At 38.0% G+C, this 17,801-nt stretch overlaps 1 protein-coding gene across 10 annotated transcripts in view; it reads left to right on the top strand.

Moving 5' to 3' along the window:
- CYLD (CYLD lysine 63 deubiquitinase) overlaps window positions 1-17,801 on the top strand; it is a 65,421-nt gene continuing 47,620 nt past the window's right edge. For 2 of the 10 annotated variants that reach the window (XM_027617458.2, XM_027617457.2), the window contains exons 1-5: window positions 38-161; window positions 712-789; window positions 6,955-7,606; window positions 8,815-9,117; window positions 11,393-11,498. In XM_027617458.2, coding sequence (XP_027473259.1) covers window positions 7,103-7,606; window positions 8,815-9,117; window positions 11,393-11,498 — 913 coding nt within the window. In that variant the 5' untranslated portion in view covers window positions 38-161; window positions 712-789; window positions 6,955-7,102. Of the gene's footprint in view, window positions 162-409; window positions 465-711; window positions 790-6,954; window positions 7,607-8,814; window positions 9,118-11,392; window positions 11,499-17,801 lie in introns of those variants that run through there. The other 8 variants (XM_027617452.1, XM_027617456.1, XM_027617455.2 and 5 more) reach the window with 8 other exon arrangements.

Genomic DNA, 17,801 nt, shown 5'->3' with positions numbered 1-17,801 from the left:
CTCGGAGGCGGGGCAGGTGGGGGCGGGCCCAGGTAGCAGGTTCGGCTGCGCCGGGGCCGCGCGTCGGAGGTAAATATTAAGGCTGTGGGTGTGGGGCGCCGGGGCCGGAGTAGGACGCTGGCTAGCGAGACTGGGGAGGGGGCGCCGCTCCGCCGCCCGAGGTGAGTGAGTGAGCGGGCTACTGAGGCGGCGAGCAGTGGACGGCCGGGTCCCCTCGGGCGTCCCTCCCCGGCCTCGGGGGGCCTACAGCCGCCGCCGCGGCCGTCGGGCCCTCGGCGCCGGCCCGTTAGTTTCCCTGGCTCGGAGCCGGCAAGGCCCGCGGGGTACTGAGCTCGCTGACGTCAGCCCGGGCTTCCCCACCCCCGGGGCTTCCCCCCCCCCCGCCCCGGGCTTCCTGAGAGGGCTCCCGAAACAGGGGAGCGTGGTCGCCGCCGCCGGGACCTCCGGAAGAGAGAGCACTTGAGGTGGGAGCCGCGCAGGAGACCGTCTCCCCCGCCGGCCCCCCATTTACAGATGGGGAAACTGAGGCGCGGGCCGCTGGCCGGCTCCCGGCGGCCTCCGTTGGCCTCGAGAGCCCTGGGCTGTAATATCTCCTCTTTCCTAGCCGAGGGGCGTATCGATCGGTCGGTTTGGGGGTGTTTGTGGCTCCTGTCCAGGAAGAGCAGTCGGGGTTCTGGCCCCGTTAATGGCGTGTTCTGCTTTTTCTTTCAGTTTCCCCCTTTCCAGGGTGAGGATGGTCTTCTACAACCTGGAGTTCTTTAGTTGAAAGGTGCGCTCTGTCGAAACGAGGTATTCTTTTCCTTCCTTTTGTTTTTCTTTATAATCATGTTAACGATCTGTGGGGAAATCGGGAAGTCCTGACAGAAGATAGTGTTCCTGGATTTGTTTCTCAGCTGGGTCAGCTGCCCGGTTATTCATGTACTTGGCATCTTTTCTATTCCACCCTGTGGCATTTGCATGTTTTAGGATGGTTGTCATCTTCCAGCCACCAAGCCTTTCAGGCTCTCAGCTCCCACCATCCCTGCCCCCATCCTCTCCCCGGTCTCCCTGGAAAGTTGGATCCTTAGCTCAGCTAAGGAGCATTCCTTACCTTGCTTTTGAATTCAGGCTAATAGAGATCTTAATAAGATTGTTCTTTTTGCAGTCATTGGCTCCCGGGGAAAAACCCAAGCCTTGAGGGAGGGTGTTCATTCAAGTGTTGGTTTTCTGCACACCCCCTCACGCCCCAAGTAGACTGAATGGCCCTGAGGATTAGGCTGCCAATTCCCCACTCGGTAGTGGGTGGATTTGAACTAGAACAGTATTAGGGGAAAATGATTTGCTGGGAATTCTTGTGCAAGTTCGTGTACTGTGAATGTTGATATCACCCAGAACATTCTCTAATGTTCTGCTGCAAAATGTTATAGTATTCCCGTGAAGAAGCCTTCCTGTGGATGGTAACTTTTGTGAAGAGCTGATAAAACCAGGGCACTATTATGTAAAACAAACATTCAGCAGCAGTGATTTCTCATGGTCTGGCATGCCTGAACTGTGATTTTGCTTGACTTACGGTGTCCTTCTCTTAAGAAGAGAGAAAGGATTAATTAACCTATTCATCAAAAGATGAGTATTTTGTTCCTGATTTCCACACGTTCTTCTTAAATTTGTCAAGGTATTTTCATTGGTTACACAGAATTTATAGGTATTACACATGATGTGAAGATCTAGGAAACCAGTTTCAAATGAACCTCAAAACAACTTGTTTTGGTAATTGTGAAATTTGTCTTGTTTTTCTCATATGTGTAAGAATGCAGTGGTGGTAAACATTAACCATGACTTAATTTATTCTGAGAAGTAGTATATATATTTTTTTTTCCTGGAAGATATGCTTTTAATCACTTAATTAGGATGAGGAAATGGAATTTTGGCTTTCACTTTTATCACCTGAGTTAACCAAATCATTCGGTCATTTCACGTGTACTGAATGCCCATTACACGTCAGACAGTGGTTTGGCACTGGAAATACAAAGATGAAGGACTTGAGGGGTTCCCAGTTTGGAAGTGTAGTGGCCGGGTTTAACTCTAGGGAGACTTTGGGGTTCCTTGTTCTTCCGCCGTGAATATACATGCAGATGCAGGAGCCAGACTCCTTTTTAACTTTGTAAATCCCGCTTGTTTTGGGGACGGAATACTTGTGCGCTTGGGACACAGTATGTGAGGAAAGATAAAGCTGACACTCTTTTCTGGTCATGGAATCTGTTTTTCTGTTTTTAGCTGTTTAGTGGTATAACAGCTTGTTCTTTTAGTGAGAGAGATTCTTCCTTAAAATGGTGATTATTCTAGCCATCTAGAAGCTTTTGGAAAAAGTCCTGTGTGTCTTCTTTCTTTGGTATTCATGCTGATCTTCCTGTCTCTTTGCCACCTTTATAATTGGGGGCAGAATTTTAGTATTGTAAATTTTATTCTGATTTAGATAGTCTCGTGTGGTTTTTAGAACAAGTTGGGATATTTGAGAAGATGCAAAAACGTTCTTGAATTAGACCTGTCTTTGTTTTCTCTCATGAGGTTCTATGAGCAGTATAACCTGATAGCCTGAGAATTAAAAAGACATTGTGTTTTCTAGACAACCATTGTCAATTGTATGTAAGCTAACGTTGTTCATGTATACTGTATATTATCTTTTAGAATGTGGTAATTCTGACCTTTAATATTTTTGTATAAAACATATTTCTTGACCCATCTTTTCATTGCATTGATAGGAAACTGATAAATATTTGTCTTTCAACCTTCATCTTGGTTTAATGGTTTTATTTTAATACAGTTAAACTCTTATTTGTTCAGAATCCAGACCCTCAACAAGCTCAGATAACCAGATGTATTTTCAAGTCTTTGTGACCCTGAAGCATTCCCTCATCTCGAATGTTGTCAGAGGAAAGGCCTTTTCTGTTCAGTATGGTTTAGGATTAAATATATCATTGCATTCCACCTCTTTGGTAATTTTCATTCAGTACTTAGAGTAATGATCAGGATATTCATAATCACTCAGTTTTCCAGCCTGAAATAAGTGCAAAGGCATTTAGATGAATCATTTGTGATATATTTACACTCAAAGTGAGGTATACTATTAGAGGTAATTTTAAACCAATTAGACCTGAAAGGCAGTAAGAGAACATAAAGTAGGGCAGTTATCATATCTTAAATCTGCCATACTTCTCAGCATCTAACACTGTGCTGAGTGCACAAAAATACTAAACAAACTAACAAACCTTGATTGATAAAGAACTCATTGACAATGTCATTTAAATCTTTCCCATATAGTCTTTAGTTTTTATTGCTTGGGGTTCTTAAGACTTAATCTAACTGTTGTGCATATCCCACTGAAAGAAGAACGTTGTCGGGCGCCTGGGTGGCTCAGTCATTAAGCGTCTGCCTTCGGCTCAGGTCATGATCCCAGGGTCCTGGGATCGAGTCCCACGTCGGGCTCCCTGCTCAGCGGGAAGCCTGCTTCTCCCTCTCCCACTCCCCCTGCTAGTGTTCCTGCTCTCGCTGTGTCTCTCTCTGTCAAAAAGATAAATAAAATCTTTAAAAAAAAAAAAAAAGAAGAACGTTGTCATTCTATTCATTCTACAGCGGAGGAAAGTCTCTTTATTAACCTATTTCTGCTGTAATGGCAGTGTATTGAGATATTCACGACCATTAAATTTATTATCTTGTATAGCTCTGGAGTTATAAAGTTCCCCATTCACCTTTCTCGAACTATCAGTTGCAATGGTGAGAATCAGTGTTTAATACGGTAATTCCAAACTTATTCTTTCTTAATGTGTACTTTCTAAAAGAGGAAAGGCCACAGTCTTTTTATTTTTGGATAATGCTTTTTTAATGTTTTATAAACTTTTGCTCTGGTTCTTCTAGTGGTCTAACACAACCCCTGCTTTTACTGAGGTGAAGCTCACTCCCACTTGTGCTAATGCAGGTTCGAGCAAAGCTGCTCCTGTGTGTTTGCTATAAACTGTGGTTCTTAATGATTGTTAAATTGCCTTCCACCTTTTTTATAATCCAAAGGAATTATATTAAATTTTACTGTGGACTGTCTCTTAAATGATTAGCAAATAACACTTCTGTAATCAAATTCATTTAAAACAGTGTCCTAATGCATTACATACAGTAATTTAATTTTGTCTTGGTACTATTTCATTACCCACTGGTGGGCTTTGTTTTAAATCATGACATGACTTGTTAAGCTGGGGAACCAATGAAGTAGAAATCATGGGCATGTAATACTAAGATTCAAGGACGTTCTTAATATTTGAAGGTGTAATTTTTAGGAATTTTAAAAAGTAATTTCTTTTCCAAATAGAATTACCATACTTGAAAAGCAATTTTTGGCCAAAAATATTTAAATACATTTAGAAAGAGAACAAAGCAGCTCCCTTTTTTGGAAATTGCTTTGTGACCATCTCCACCTTCTGGGAGTAACCCAAACAAGTCCATGCAGTAAAGCTTCTGCACTTCACTACTAAAAGGCTGTTCAGAGTTTATGTATACCTCTTTAGTTATTGTTTTTTTTTTTTTTTTTTTAAACAAACATATTTCATCCCCTGGCTTCTCAGAACTGATCAGAAGCCGTAAGGTGGAAAGCAACAAGGCCATAAAATGAGTCAAATGCACCCTGGAGGAAACCACAGAAAATGGCTGATTGCAAGGGAAAATCAGGGACTGTAAATCTATAGAAAGCAGACACAGGAACTCAGAAAGCATAACGTCAAGCCTTTTAACAAAGTCACAAACATCTTTGTGTTTTGAGAATCACATGAGAGCTTATATTCATATTGATAATTCGATGATTCAGAAAATAGTATTTCCTTGTTGACATTTGAGAAGAACTTTAGTAAGAAATAACACATACTTCATTTTGGTACTTTAAAGGAGTACAGCCAAATTAAGGGTTTAGGTCTCTGTTTGGGTAGCCTTTATGAGGGATTTTGTTTATAATGGTGCCAAGATAGGGGTTTCCACAGGTGTCTTATGTAAGTGACAAATATAAATTGATTCTCTTCCTGCTGAAGTAGACAGTGCCCTCAAGTGGAATTAAGACAAACACATTATAAAGAAAGGAAAAAAAAAGAGAGGGAGAGCGGGAGAATCACTTTACACCAGCTCTGCCCCTGCCTTTAGAATGTTGCACAGGTATTTCAATAATGTCGGTTTAAAGGGATGCCAAACTTTTTATCCTCTCTCGGGTAAGTGTCTCATTCTGGGTTGTAGAGGGACAGACTTTTAACAAAAACTAGACCAGTTCTAGAGTACCTCATTATCTAATGATGCATTCCATGTGTAGATTTGCCAGATTATTTAATCATTACGTTAAATTATTAAACTTAAAATTTGGTTCTTTAGTTTTAGAAGTACTTATTTCTAAATTCCAAGAATAAAATAGACAAATATGATAGTGCCCTCAACTGCTGCTGTGAAATGGAATGGAAATGGATACCTCTACCTCAAAGAAGGATGGAAGGGCTCCTGGGTGGCTCAGTCGGTTAAGCGTCCGACTTTTGATTTCAGCTCAGGTCATGATCTCAGGGTTGTGAGATAGAGCCCTGCGTTGGGCTCTGCGCTATGCATGGAGCCTGCTTAAGATTCTCTCTCTCTTTCCCTCTCCCTGTGCCCCTCCCTGCCCCCCTCCCCAAAAAGAAGGATGGGATAAGTAACTGTATTTAGAAACCAAATGGCCACACTCATGTGACAGAAAATACATAAGAACTTTTTTCAGTAAGATAATTATTAAGATGATGAACTAAAAATCTTATTTTGATTTGACAAAATTGTATCATTTTTAACCATCATTTAAAGTAGGGTTGAGAAGGCTATTTTTTTTTTATCAAAAGATTTTATTTATTTATTTTGACAGAGAGAGAGAGGGACAGTGAGAGAGGGAACACAAGCAGGGGGAGTGGGAGAGGGAGAAGCAGGCTTCCCACTGAGCAGAGAGCCTGACCTGGGGCTCGATCCCAGGATGCTGGGATCGTGACCTGAGCCAAAGGCAGACGCTCAACGACTGAGCCACCCAGGTGCCCCAAGAAGGCTATTTTCATTGTGAAAGATTAGTATTGTAAAAATTTTAGATGAAAACTTGAAACTGAAAAAGAAATAATCTTTTTGTATTCTTTTCTAGGATAACATAGTTAAAATTGTGGTATAAAAATTTTTATATTTGTTACTGTATTAAAGTTATATTCCTTGTTATGTAGTCCAAGTTTTAGTGGCTACAAAATTGATTTTTAAAGAGATGTTTACTATAATCAGATTTATACTATCTGAGATTTTGAGAAATTAGATGATGGCTCTGATTAATATGATTAACATTTGCCTAAGGACAAAATGTACGTGATGAAGGAGATGAAACTGGATCAGAGGGCAAATAAATGATCCATTATCGAAACATGGAACACAGATAAACGAATCGTGGTTAAAGTTTCAGAATATGATTCATCATTTTTTTTTGATAAAGGATGTTTATCATAATAATTATATGGTGGGTAACTTTTACTTAAATGGTGTGTACAGAAATAACAGCCTTTTTGATTTATGTGTGTTTTGCCAAAATACAGCAACTTATTCATTTAAGTTAGGCAGGATCTGTTAAAAATGCTACTTTTTAAAGTTAAAAAAATATATATATTTAAATATGTATATAATGTTATCTGTTACTCGAATTTAATTTTGTAAATTTCATTGCCTTGGAAACAAACATTATTGTATTGTCTTTGAAGATACTTTACAATTGGATCTTCTTAATTAAAGATGCAAAATTACAGTAGATACAAGTAATGTATGTCTTTTAACCTTTCTAGGTACTTTTGGAAGTTTCATTTATGTGTGTGTTTTTATTAATAGAATGAGATCTTAAGAAGTCTTTAATCTTAATTTTAGCTCATGTAGAATAAAGTGTAAAGTTTCTTTTTGCTTGTCCTCCAGGCATTTTGCTTTGCTGTCTTTTTACAGCATGGACACCAAATTGCTAAAAACGTGCTTTTGGACTGCCAGTGAATTTATCTTTTGTGGTTTTACTACAAACTTAGTAGTTCCCTTTTTTTTGAGTTAATGTTTTGGAGTTAATGTCACAATGAGTTCAGGCTTATGGAGCCAAGAAAAAGTTACTTCACCCTACTGGGAAGAGCGGATTTTTTATTTGCTTCTTCAAGAATGCAGTGTTACAGACAAACAAACACAAAAGCTCCTTAAAGTACCAAAGGGGAGTATAGGACAGTATATCCAAGATCGTTCTGTGGGGCACTCGAGGATTCCTTCTGCAAAAGGCAAGAAAAATCAGATTGGATTAAAAATTTTAGAGCAACCACACGCAGTTCTCTTTGTTGATAGAGAGGATGTTGTAGAAATACATGAAAAGTTCACAGAGTTGCTTTTGGCAATTACCAATTGTGAAGAGAGGTTCAGCCTGTTTAAGAACAGAAACAGACTGAGTAAAGGCCTCCAGATAGATGTGGGCTGCCATGTGAAAGTACAGCTGAGATCTGGGGAAGAAAAATTTCCTGGAGTTGTGCGCTTCAGAGGACCCTTATTAGCAGAGAGGACAGTGTCGGGAATATTCTTTGGAGTAGAATTACTGGTAAGTTTGATGAACTGTTTTAGTGGGCTGTGTGTGTGTGTTTGTTTCTGTGTATATTTGTATGCCCACTTGTATTTTTTTTCCCCTTTATATATAACAAAAAAGTTTTTCCAGAAATCTTCTGTAATTTTTAATGTTCATAATCCTTAGGATTTACTTTCTAATGATAAATTGAGATGATGCAAAGATGATACATTGAAAACTTTTTTAAAAAACAACCTACTATGGTAGGAAATACACATAGATCCTGTAATTATTCAAGGCTTTCAAATCTTAGAAATTTTAACATTGTCTGTGTTAAAAATGGGGAACTTTACCAGTTATAACTGAATTACTCACCTCACAAATTGTTAATTTACTTGTGACATTAGCATCTGTAGGTTTCTCAGTTTTTCTTAGTGTGTGCTATTAAGTAATGAAATGTGGCTCTAAGATTTTAGAAAAGTAAGGTGCAGCGATTTAAACGTGCTTTTGCTCGTCCCTCATAATATATGTGAAAATTGTCTTGGAATTTTTTTCTACGAAAGAGGGAACCAAGGACTCTGTGATACATTTCCAAAATTAATATTAATTCTCAAGAACTTAAATGGCAGTTACATTTTTACATTTTTGCATATAGGATTTCATGCCTTATTTAGTGATTAAAGTTTTTAAAGCAGCGATTGTAGAACAACTGGAGATTTGAATCCCAGTTATGCTTTTTACTAGCTGAGTTGCCAGGTTACTTAACCAAGCCACTTCCCTAAATCTGCTTCCTCATCTGTAAAAGAGTGAAACCAGTACATACCTTGAAGTGTTTTTGTGATAGGCTGATTCAAGAGTTAGTGGGGTGGCTGGCCCATAGTAAGTACTCAGTAAATGGAGCTAATGTTATCGTTATTTTAAAGTGAATTTTTCTTTTTATGGCAAAATTATTGTTCAAATCACAGTGTAGGATCTGGCCAGGCTCTCTCACAGTGGAATTATGATTTTAAATTTAATTAATTAATTAACTGTATTTCAGCATCACACACAGCTTCTTCTTTGTTCTTTTTTAGACACTCGAAATTTAATAGCAGCTGCTAATAATTATATTTTTTGTATGTGTCATTTAGAATTTTCCCAGTGATTTCCTAGAAATCCCCAGAGTGGATCTTTTTTCTTCTGGATCATCTTTCTCCATCTCTTTATCTATCAATCATTTTTTTTCCCTCTTATTTGAAAACTAGGAAGAAGGTCGTGGCCAAGGTTTCACTGACGGGATATATCAAGGGAAACAGCTTTTTCAGTGTGATGAAGACTGTGGAGTATTTGTTGCGTTGGACAAACTAGAAATCCTAGAAGATGATGACAATGGATTGGAAAGTGATTTTGCAGGTCCAGGGGACACAATGCAGATGGAACTTCCCCCTCTGGAAATAAACTCCAGAGTTTCTTTGAAGCTTGGAGAAACTATAGAGTCTGGCACAGTTATATTCTGTGATGTCTTGCCAGGAAAAGAAAGCTTAGGATATTTTGTTGGTGTGGACATGGTAAGAAACTTTTGGAGTATATTATCTTTATGGGTATATCTATTTTATGACCAATTTTAGGTACAAATTAAGCACTTTGAATATTTAAAATGGACTAATTTGGAGTAACTTAAAAACATCTTCTAATTTATCTTTGGTAAAGGAACATGGATATGGGACAGGAGTCTAGATATAGAGTTGCACTTAGTCTTTTTTACAATTTGAATAAACTGGAATAATGTTTCAGTCCTTAAATTTGCTCTATGATAGTTGACCAGTAAACAGAAAAAAAAAACAAACCCCACCCAAATGTGTTATCTGAGGTCTTATTTTTCTTTATCTTGCAAAGGTGGTTTTTCCCCCCCAATCTGTGATTCTCTTTTTATGGTATTTTGCAAAGTCTTATTGGCTGGTCTGATTTTAATGAGTAGTGTAAACATCATTTATGGAAAATACGTGCATAGAGGAAGAGCACATTGCTTTAGAGGAAAAGATGATTAGAGTATCTCCTTCTTTCTTTTCATTGTGGTTAAATATATGTAACAAAATTTACCATTTTAACCATTTTTAAGCTTATAGTTGGATGGCATTTAATTTCATTCACATTGTTGTGCAACCATCATCCCTATCTCCAGAGCTTTTCATCATCCCAGACTGGAACAATGTCCACATTAAATGTTAACTCCCATGACTCCTCTCAGCTAGTATTCTGCTGGTAGCCAGTATTCCACTTTCTGTCTCTGTGAATTTACCTTTTCTAGGTACCTCACGTAAGTGGAATCCTACAGTATTTGTCCTTTTGTTCATTGTTTTGTGTCATTTTTAATGTTACCTTGCAATCATATTTGTTCATAACGGAAACGTTATAATATGACAAGTTGAATGTTACCTGTGGGCATTAAGAGAGGGAGAAGAAAGAGCCTGAGAACATTTTTATTACAGATTGGAACTATGGACAAGAGTTTGTTAGGTAGAAAGAAGTAACTCATACAGAATTATTAAACACTAGAATGAGTTAGGAGAGATCATGACTAATAGACTCTTGTCTCATGATGGGTTTAGTGATTATTTTTATCTACTCAGGCATACTTTTTGGGAGGGTATGAATGTTCTAGCATCAGTTTATTTTGTGCTTGGAAATTCTAGGAAATTCTATTTGATACCCTTTAGTTTGACAAACATTACTATGTTGTTTAGACAAACATTTACTGAACATTTGCCACGTGAAAAGTTAGAGACTTAGGACCACACTATCCTGTGTGGGTTCCTCAGGATAGCTAATGATAAAGCACACCTTTAGTATTTACTTAGAGGAGAGATTGTGAGCTGGGTGGAGGGAGGGTTGGAGAAGGAAGGCCATTGGTCATTGGGGTTAGTTTCTCTTGCTTCAGGCATCTGGGCCTCATACTTGGTAAAAGCCCTGTAGGCCTTCCCCCACTTCTTAGATGGCTGTCCGGAGGATCATCTTGTTTACTCGGGGCAGGCTGCCTAGAGCTTTGCCCCACCAGCTTCTCCCCCGCCTCTGTCTATCCTTCACTTGGCCTGTGCACACGTACATTCCAAACCCCTCTAGTGTACTCTTTGAAAGGAAAGTTCTGGCAAATGCAGTATTCTTCATCTCCATCTGTTTCCGATGACAGCATGTTGTACACATTGGTGCTCAGGGCAGTTGTCTGACTGGCTCATCTCTTAATCTAGCTCGGTGAACAGCACTGTACTACTTGGTGTTACATTGGAATATAAAAGAATTGAATGTAAAAATCTATTTCAGAGGGAATTCTTGCATATCCCTACAATGTCAAAAGGACAATAAAAAATAGATTTTCTATGTATAGAATGGCATACAGGGGTTCAAATGGAATACTTAAGTGCTCAGGGAGTGTAGGAGTGATTAGAACAAGCTAGGCTTAATTGGGGGCAGATTTCTGGGTGAAACAATGTATTATTAATAAGTCTTCCTATGCAAATGGGTGTTATCGTGTAGACTAGCATCTATTGTCCAGTAAAGTATGACCAATACTTTCAATTTCTTGCTCATCTATGAGCTTACTATAACTTGATTACTCTTGGATCTCATTTTTACCAAAACCAAAACAAAAACCGAATAAACAAAAACAAACCAAAAACTTTATTACTGTGGCAATTATTTCTGATACATTCTTTTCTCTTTTAGGAAAAATTGTTAAAATTGGCTAGTGTAAAATCTTTTGGAAGACCCTTTTCTGGAAAATAGAGATTTTCATACTGTGTTTTATTGAGAAGGGTTTACAACTTTATTCTATTACTTAATTTCTAGGATAATCCTATTGGGAATTGGGATGGCAGATTTGATGGAGTGCAGCTTTGTAGTTTTGCAAGTGTTGAAAGTACAATTCTCTTGCACATCAATGATATCATCCCAGGTATGTTTTCTTTGTGTTTTGTATATTATATATTTTATATATATTAATATAAGGCAGAGTTTCTAAGCTGTATTTTGTTTTGAGGATGTAAATATAAACTTCAAGATGCACTTTTGGAACTTGACTTTTTATATTATGGAATTGCTATTAAATAGAATATCCTTTCTTACCCCCAAGTGAAGACAACACTTACAGATTTTTATTTCCAAAAGTAGGTGAGTGTGGCTTGGCATTTATACATTATCATTAACTTTTCATCACCTGGTTATTCTAAGTGGGAGGAAAAAGCCCTTTCTGATCATTTGAAGGGTTAGATAATATGAGTGAGAAGCTGGTTTTAAACTAGAAGGCTTTAAGCAGGAGTTGGTCATGTAATGTGATCTGATCTGCTGTGGAGAGGATTCCTGCTGGATGCCCTATGAGATTTCTCCCAGTTTTGAGACGGTGTAATTGATCAGGCTTCATGGCTGTATAGTCAGAAATAGATCCCTCATCTTTACACCTTAAAAAAAAACATTAAGGAGCGCCTGGGTGGTGCCATTGGTTGTGTCTGACTCTTGGTTTTGGCTCACGCCATGATCTCAGGGTTGTGTTGGGCTCTGCTCTCAGCATGAGTCTGCTGGAGATTCTCTCTCTCTCCTCCTGTGCCCCTCCTGCTCATGCTCTCTCTCTCTCTCTCACTCTCAAATAAGTAAGTAAATCTTAAAACAAAAAACAAAAAACAAAAACCAAAACCCAAACCATCAAGCAACTTTTATTTTACCTCAAACATGTGGCATCTAACAGCCGCTGTCAACTAATTAATAAATTCCTTGATGGAGAAATCAACAGCATCTTCCCCCTGCCTTTAGTAGAATTCCATTTACAGGCCAGTCAGCTGATAGTATGTTAATCATGAACTGACAGGCATTCAGAGGTGGTGCTTTTTATTGAGCATTATGCAACTATGAATAAATGTCAGAAAGCCTACATTCAGTAGCCACCAATGTATGAATCCATGAATTAGATGACTTGTACTTCTTTACATTCCTGACAAATTTATAAGGTCTTAATTATTCCCATTTTGCTGATAAAAAACTGGGGCTTAGCCAGGACTAAGATTGGCTAGGATTCAGTTAGTGGTAGAGCCAGAATTCAAATCCAGACCTGTCTGATTATAAAGCTCTGCTCTTTTTAGTACCTCCTCACCCCACATCCTGTGTGTACACTTTGGATGTGAAGACTTGCATAGGAAAGCATGCTTCTCAGCCTCAGATGGATACTTGGGAATATTGTTTCCATGGAGATGTATTTTTTCTCTAATTCTATAAAAGCTGAATTTTCCTATAGCAGGGATCATAACCGAACAAAATGATTTTTCTGCTTCCAGTGTTTTTCCCTTCTTCCTAAATTTGACACAGAACACTTTTGAGTTCCCCATAGGTCATTTCAGGTCCTCAGGATCTTTTTTGTAAAAATGAAGGGGCTAATGCTAGATTATCCTTGGGATTCCTACTAGCCTGTGCTGTTTGCCCTTCCTGTTCCCTGTTGGCTTGGCAAGTAATAAATGCTTGTTTCGCTGAGTTGGGAAATGCTTTCTGCTTTAGCTTTTAGTTTTACAGCAAGAGTACATTAATTTAATTGGGGGTGTGGGATTCAAATAATAGCTTTATTTCGATTTTGCTTTGTAAAAGTCTGACATACTTGGCTTTTCTTGATTTCAGACCGAACATTCCTATACCTATCACCTAGATTAATAAAATGGACATTTTATTGTACATGTGGTATATATGGGCCAGTTTAGTCCCCCCGCCCCGAGATAAGTTACCCAGTTGTCCCAACATTTTTGATTAAAAAGTTCATTTTGGGGGCGCCTGGGTGGCTCAGTCGCTTAAGCGTCTGCCTTCGGCTCAGGTCATGATCCCAGAGTCCTGGGATCGAGCCCTGCATTGGGCTCCCTTCTTGGTGGGGAGTCTGCTTCTCCCTCTCCACACATGCTTTCTCTCTTCTTCTCTCTCTCTCAGATAAATAAAATTTAAAAAAATTTCATCTCTTCCTACTCCTTTGAGATGCCACTTTGACCAGACTCAATTCCCACATATACTATGATGTATTTCTGGACTTTTTATTCTGTCTGCTCATGCTTCATTCAGTACCACATTGTTTTTAATGATTCTTTATAATATGTTTTTGTATGAGCACTAGTCTTGCCTCATTGCTCTTCTGAATTTTCCTGCTATTCCACATTGTCTTCTAAAAGGTTAATAGATACATTTAAGTCTGTAATCCACCTGGATTTAATTTTGTGTAGCATGTGAAGTACACATACCCAATCTGATCTACCATGCTTGCTGCGTATAAATCCAGTTTCAACATACTATATACATGGATCTCTTTCTGGGCTCTACTCTTTTCCTACACTAAGACCTTTAGGCCTTCATTATCCTAGCTTGACAAGAAGCCTTCTAGCTGTAAGACTACATTTCTCCTCTTGTTCTTTTTTCGTAGTGAGTGTCTTGGCTGTTGTTGGCCCATGCCTCTTCATTGTCAATTTAACAGTCGGCTTCTCAAATATTATAGGAGAGTTCCATTGGGATTTTGATTGGAACTGTAGTTAACCTGTAGAGTCACTTGAGGAGAACTGACATTTTTATCATATTGAAATTTCTAATACATGAACATTGCATTACCTTTCATTTATTTAATCTCTTTTTAGTAAAACTGTATAAGTTTCTCCATTTCTTGCATGCATTCTGATACGTTATAAAGTAAAACCTATTTTCCAATAAGTTTTTGTGACATATAGAAATACAATCAACTTAAAAAAAAACAGTTGTATTGAAATCTAATTCATATACCATATAATTCCTTCATTTCAGTTGTACCGTTCAGTGTATTTTAGTATATTTACAGATACATGGGGTCATCACTATAATCAGTTGTAGAACATTTCTGTCACCTCACAAAGAAACCCCGTACCTTTTAGCTCTCCCTCCACTGTCCCTTCCTTCTCCTTAGTCCTAACCGACCACTAATCCACTTTCTGTCTCTGTATGTTTATCTATTCTGGACATTCCATAGAAATAGAATCATATAGCATGTGGCCTTTTGTGACTGGTTTCCTTCACTTAGCCTAATGTTTTCAAGGTTCATCTGTGTTGTAGCACGTGTCAATACTTTATTCCTTTTTATGCCTGCATCATATCCCATCATATGGATGTAGCACATTTTGTGTATCCATTTGTTGATGGACACTTGAATTCCCTCCATCTTTCGCTATATACAGCTCTGCTCCAACATTCATGTACAAGTTTTGTGTGGATGTTTGCTTTTGTTTTTCTGGGCATATATCTGGGAGTGGAATTGCTGGGTCATTTGGTAACTCTGTGTTTAATCATTTGTGGAACTGTCAGACTCTTTTCCAAAGCAGCTGCACGACTTTACATTCTTACCAGCACCGTGTTAAGAGTTCTGACTTCGTCACACCCTTGTCAACATTTATTGTTATCTGAGTTTTTGGTCCTACCCATCCTAGCGAGCGTGTTATCTCAGTTGGCTTGTGTCTGCTGAGTTTTGTTGCAAACAGTCTTATTAAAATCTCATTAAATTCTCTGTTTACCCATACATTACTTTTTTAATAACCAGTCATTATCATCTGCAAATACTAATAGTCTAACTCCTCCTTTCAATCCTTGTGTCTTTTATTTTTACAACATGATCTTGCTGTCCCAGCTCTAAGAACCTTTTAGTACATACTGAATAGAAGTGGTCATATCAGCCATCTTGGTCTTGTTCCTGCTCTCAAAGGGAGTGCTTTCAGTGTTTGAACTATTAAGTGTGATCTTTGCCCTAGGATTTTATTGTTGCAGCCATCATTTATCAGGTTTGAGAGGTTACCTACTGTTCCCTGTTTTCTAAGAGTTTTATCATGAATGGATGTTGAAGTTTATCGAACTTTTTTGTCTGTTGACATAATCTTGTATTTCTTTTCTTTTAATCTAATTTCCTAATATTATTATTATTTTTAAAGATTTTATTTATTTGAAAGAGAGAATGAGAGAGAGAGAGCACATGAGAGGAAGGAGGGTCAGCGGGAGAAGCAGACTCCCTGCTGAGCAGGGAGCCCGATGCGGGACTTGATCCTGGAACTCCAGGATCATGACCTGAGCCGAAGGCAGTCACTTAACCAACTGAGCCACCCAGGCGCCCCTAATTTCCTAATATTAAATCAGCCTTACATTTCTGATGTAAATCTAACTTCATCATATTCATACATTGCTTGGTCCAGTTTGCTAATCTGCACGTGTTTAAAAAATCTTAAAAACAAATTGTAAAAATAGCTTGTATTTAAATTTAAAATTTTTTTAATAGTGGTAAAGTACACATAACATTTACCATCTTAACCATTTTTAAGTGTACAGTTCAGTGGCATTAAGCACATTCATCTTGCTACCGTTCATCTCTGCAACAGTTTTCATCTTGTAAAACTGAAACTCTACACCCATTCAACAGTAACTGCTCAGCCTCTGCCAGCTTCTTAATCTACTTTCTGTCTCTATGATTTTGACTATTCTGAGTATCTCATATAAGTGGACTCATACAATATTTGCCTTTTTATGACTGGCTTTTTTCACTTAGTGTAATGTCCTCAAGGTTCATCCCTGTTGTTACATGAGTCAGAATTTCCTTCATTTTCACGCTACATAATAGTCCATTGTATATGTATATGGCACATTTATCTGTTTATCTCTTGTTGGACACTTGAGTTTCTTTCATGTTTTAGCTGTTGAGAATAGTGCTGTTCTGAACATGGGTGTAAAAATATCTCTTTGAGATCCTGTCTTCAATTCTTTTGGGGATATACCCAGAAGTGGAATTGCTAGATTATATGGTAAATAGATTTTTAATTTTTTGAGGAACTACCACAAGGTTTACCACAGTGCCTGAACCATTTTGCATTCCCACCAACAATGCACAAGTTTTTCAGTTTCTCCCCATCTTTGCCAACATTTATTTTGTTTTCCTGATAATGGCCATTTTAATGGGTGTGAGGGTAATATCTCATTGTAATTTTGATTTGCATTTTCCTAATGATTAGTTATGTTGAGCATCTTTTCTGTATTTATTGGCCATTTGTATATCTTCTTTGCTGATAATGTCTGTTCAAGTCCTTTGCCCATTTTTTAACTTTTTTATTTTTTTGCTGTTGTTTTAGGCATTCTCTATATATTCTGTATATTAATCCATTACCAGATATGTAATTTTTAAGTATTTTCTCCCATTCTTTGGGTTTCCTTTTTGTTCATTGTACTCTCTTATAATCTTTTTTATTTTGGTGGGATCAGTAGTAATGTTACTACTTTCATTTCTGATTTTAGTAATTTGAGTGTTCTCTTTTTCCATCTAGCTAAAGTTTTCTCAATTTTGTTGATAACTTAAAAAATCCAACTTTTGAGCTCATTGATTTTTCTCTGTTGTTTATTTTGTATTTTGTTAATCTCTGATCTAATCTTTATTTTCTTCTGCTATTTTGTAAAGTTCTTGTAAACTAGCTTTGTAAAGCTAGTTGTAAAGTTAGGTTGTTGATTTGCGATCTCTCTTGCTTTTCAATGTAAGCATTTATAGCTATAAGTTTCCCTCTTAATATAACTGCTTTCACTGCATCCCCTAAGTTCTAGGATGTTGTGTTTTTGTTTTCATTTATTTCTAAGAATTTTCTAATTTCCTTGTGATTTCTTTGATTCATGGGTTGTTTAAAAGTATGTTGTTTAATTCCCACAAATTTCTGGGTTTTCCAGTTTTACTTCTGTTGTTGATAATTTCATCCTCTTGAGAAGATACTCCATATGCTATCTGTCTTTTTAAATCTATGGAGAATTTGTGGCCTAACATATGGTGTATCCTGAAAAATGTTCCAGGTGAACTTGAGAAGAATGTGTATACTGGTGTTGGGTCGAGTGTTTTGTGTATGTCTGTTACATCTCGTTGGTTTGTTGTGTTGGTTAAGTCCTCCATTTGCTTATTTCTGTCTGGTTCTATCCATTATTGAGAGTGGGGGATTGAAGTCTCCCAACTATTATTTTTTTTTTAAAGATTTTATTTATTTATTTGAGAGAGAGAGAATGAGAGATAGAGAGCACGAGAGGGAAGAGGGTCAGAGGGAGAAGAAGACTCCCTGCTGAGCAGGGAGCCCGATGTGGGACTCGATCCCGGGGCTCCAGGATCATGACCTGAGCTGAAGGCAGTCGTTTAACCAACTGAGCCACCCAGGTGCCCGAAGTCTCCAACTATTATTGTAGAACTATTTTCCCCTTCAGTTCTCTC

The sequence above is a fragment of the Zalophus californianus genome, chromosome 17, assembly GCF_009762305.2.
Source record: "Zalophus californianus isolate mZalCal1 chromosome 17, mZalCal1.pri.v2, whole genome shotgun sequence".
In the NCBI taxonomy this organism is placed as follows: Eukaryota; Metazoa; Chordata; class Mammalia; order Carnivora; family Otariidae; genus Zalophus; species Zalophus californianus.
Note: the sequence above shows the minus strand (reverse complement) of the source record. Positions and strands in the feature narration are given on the sequence as shown.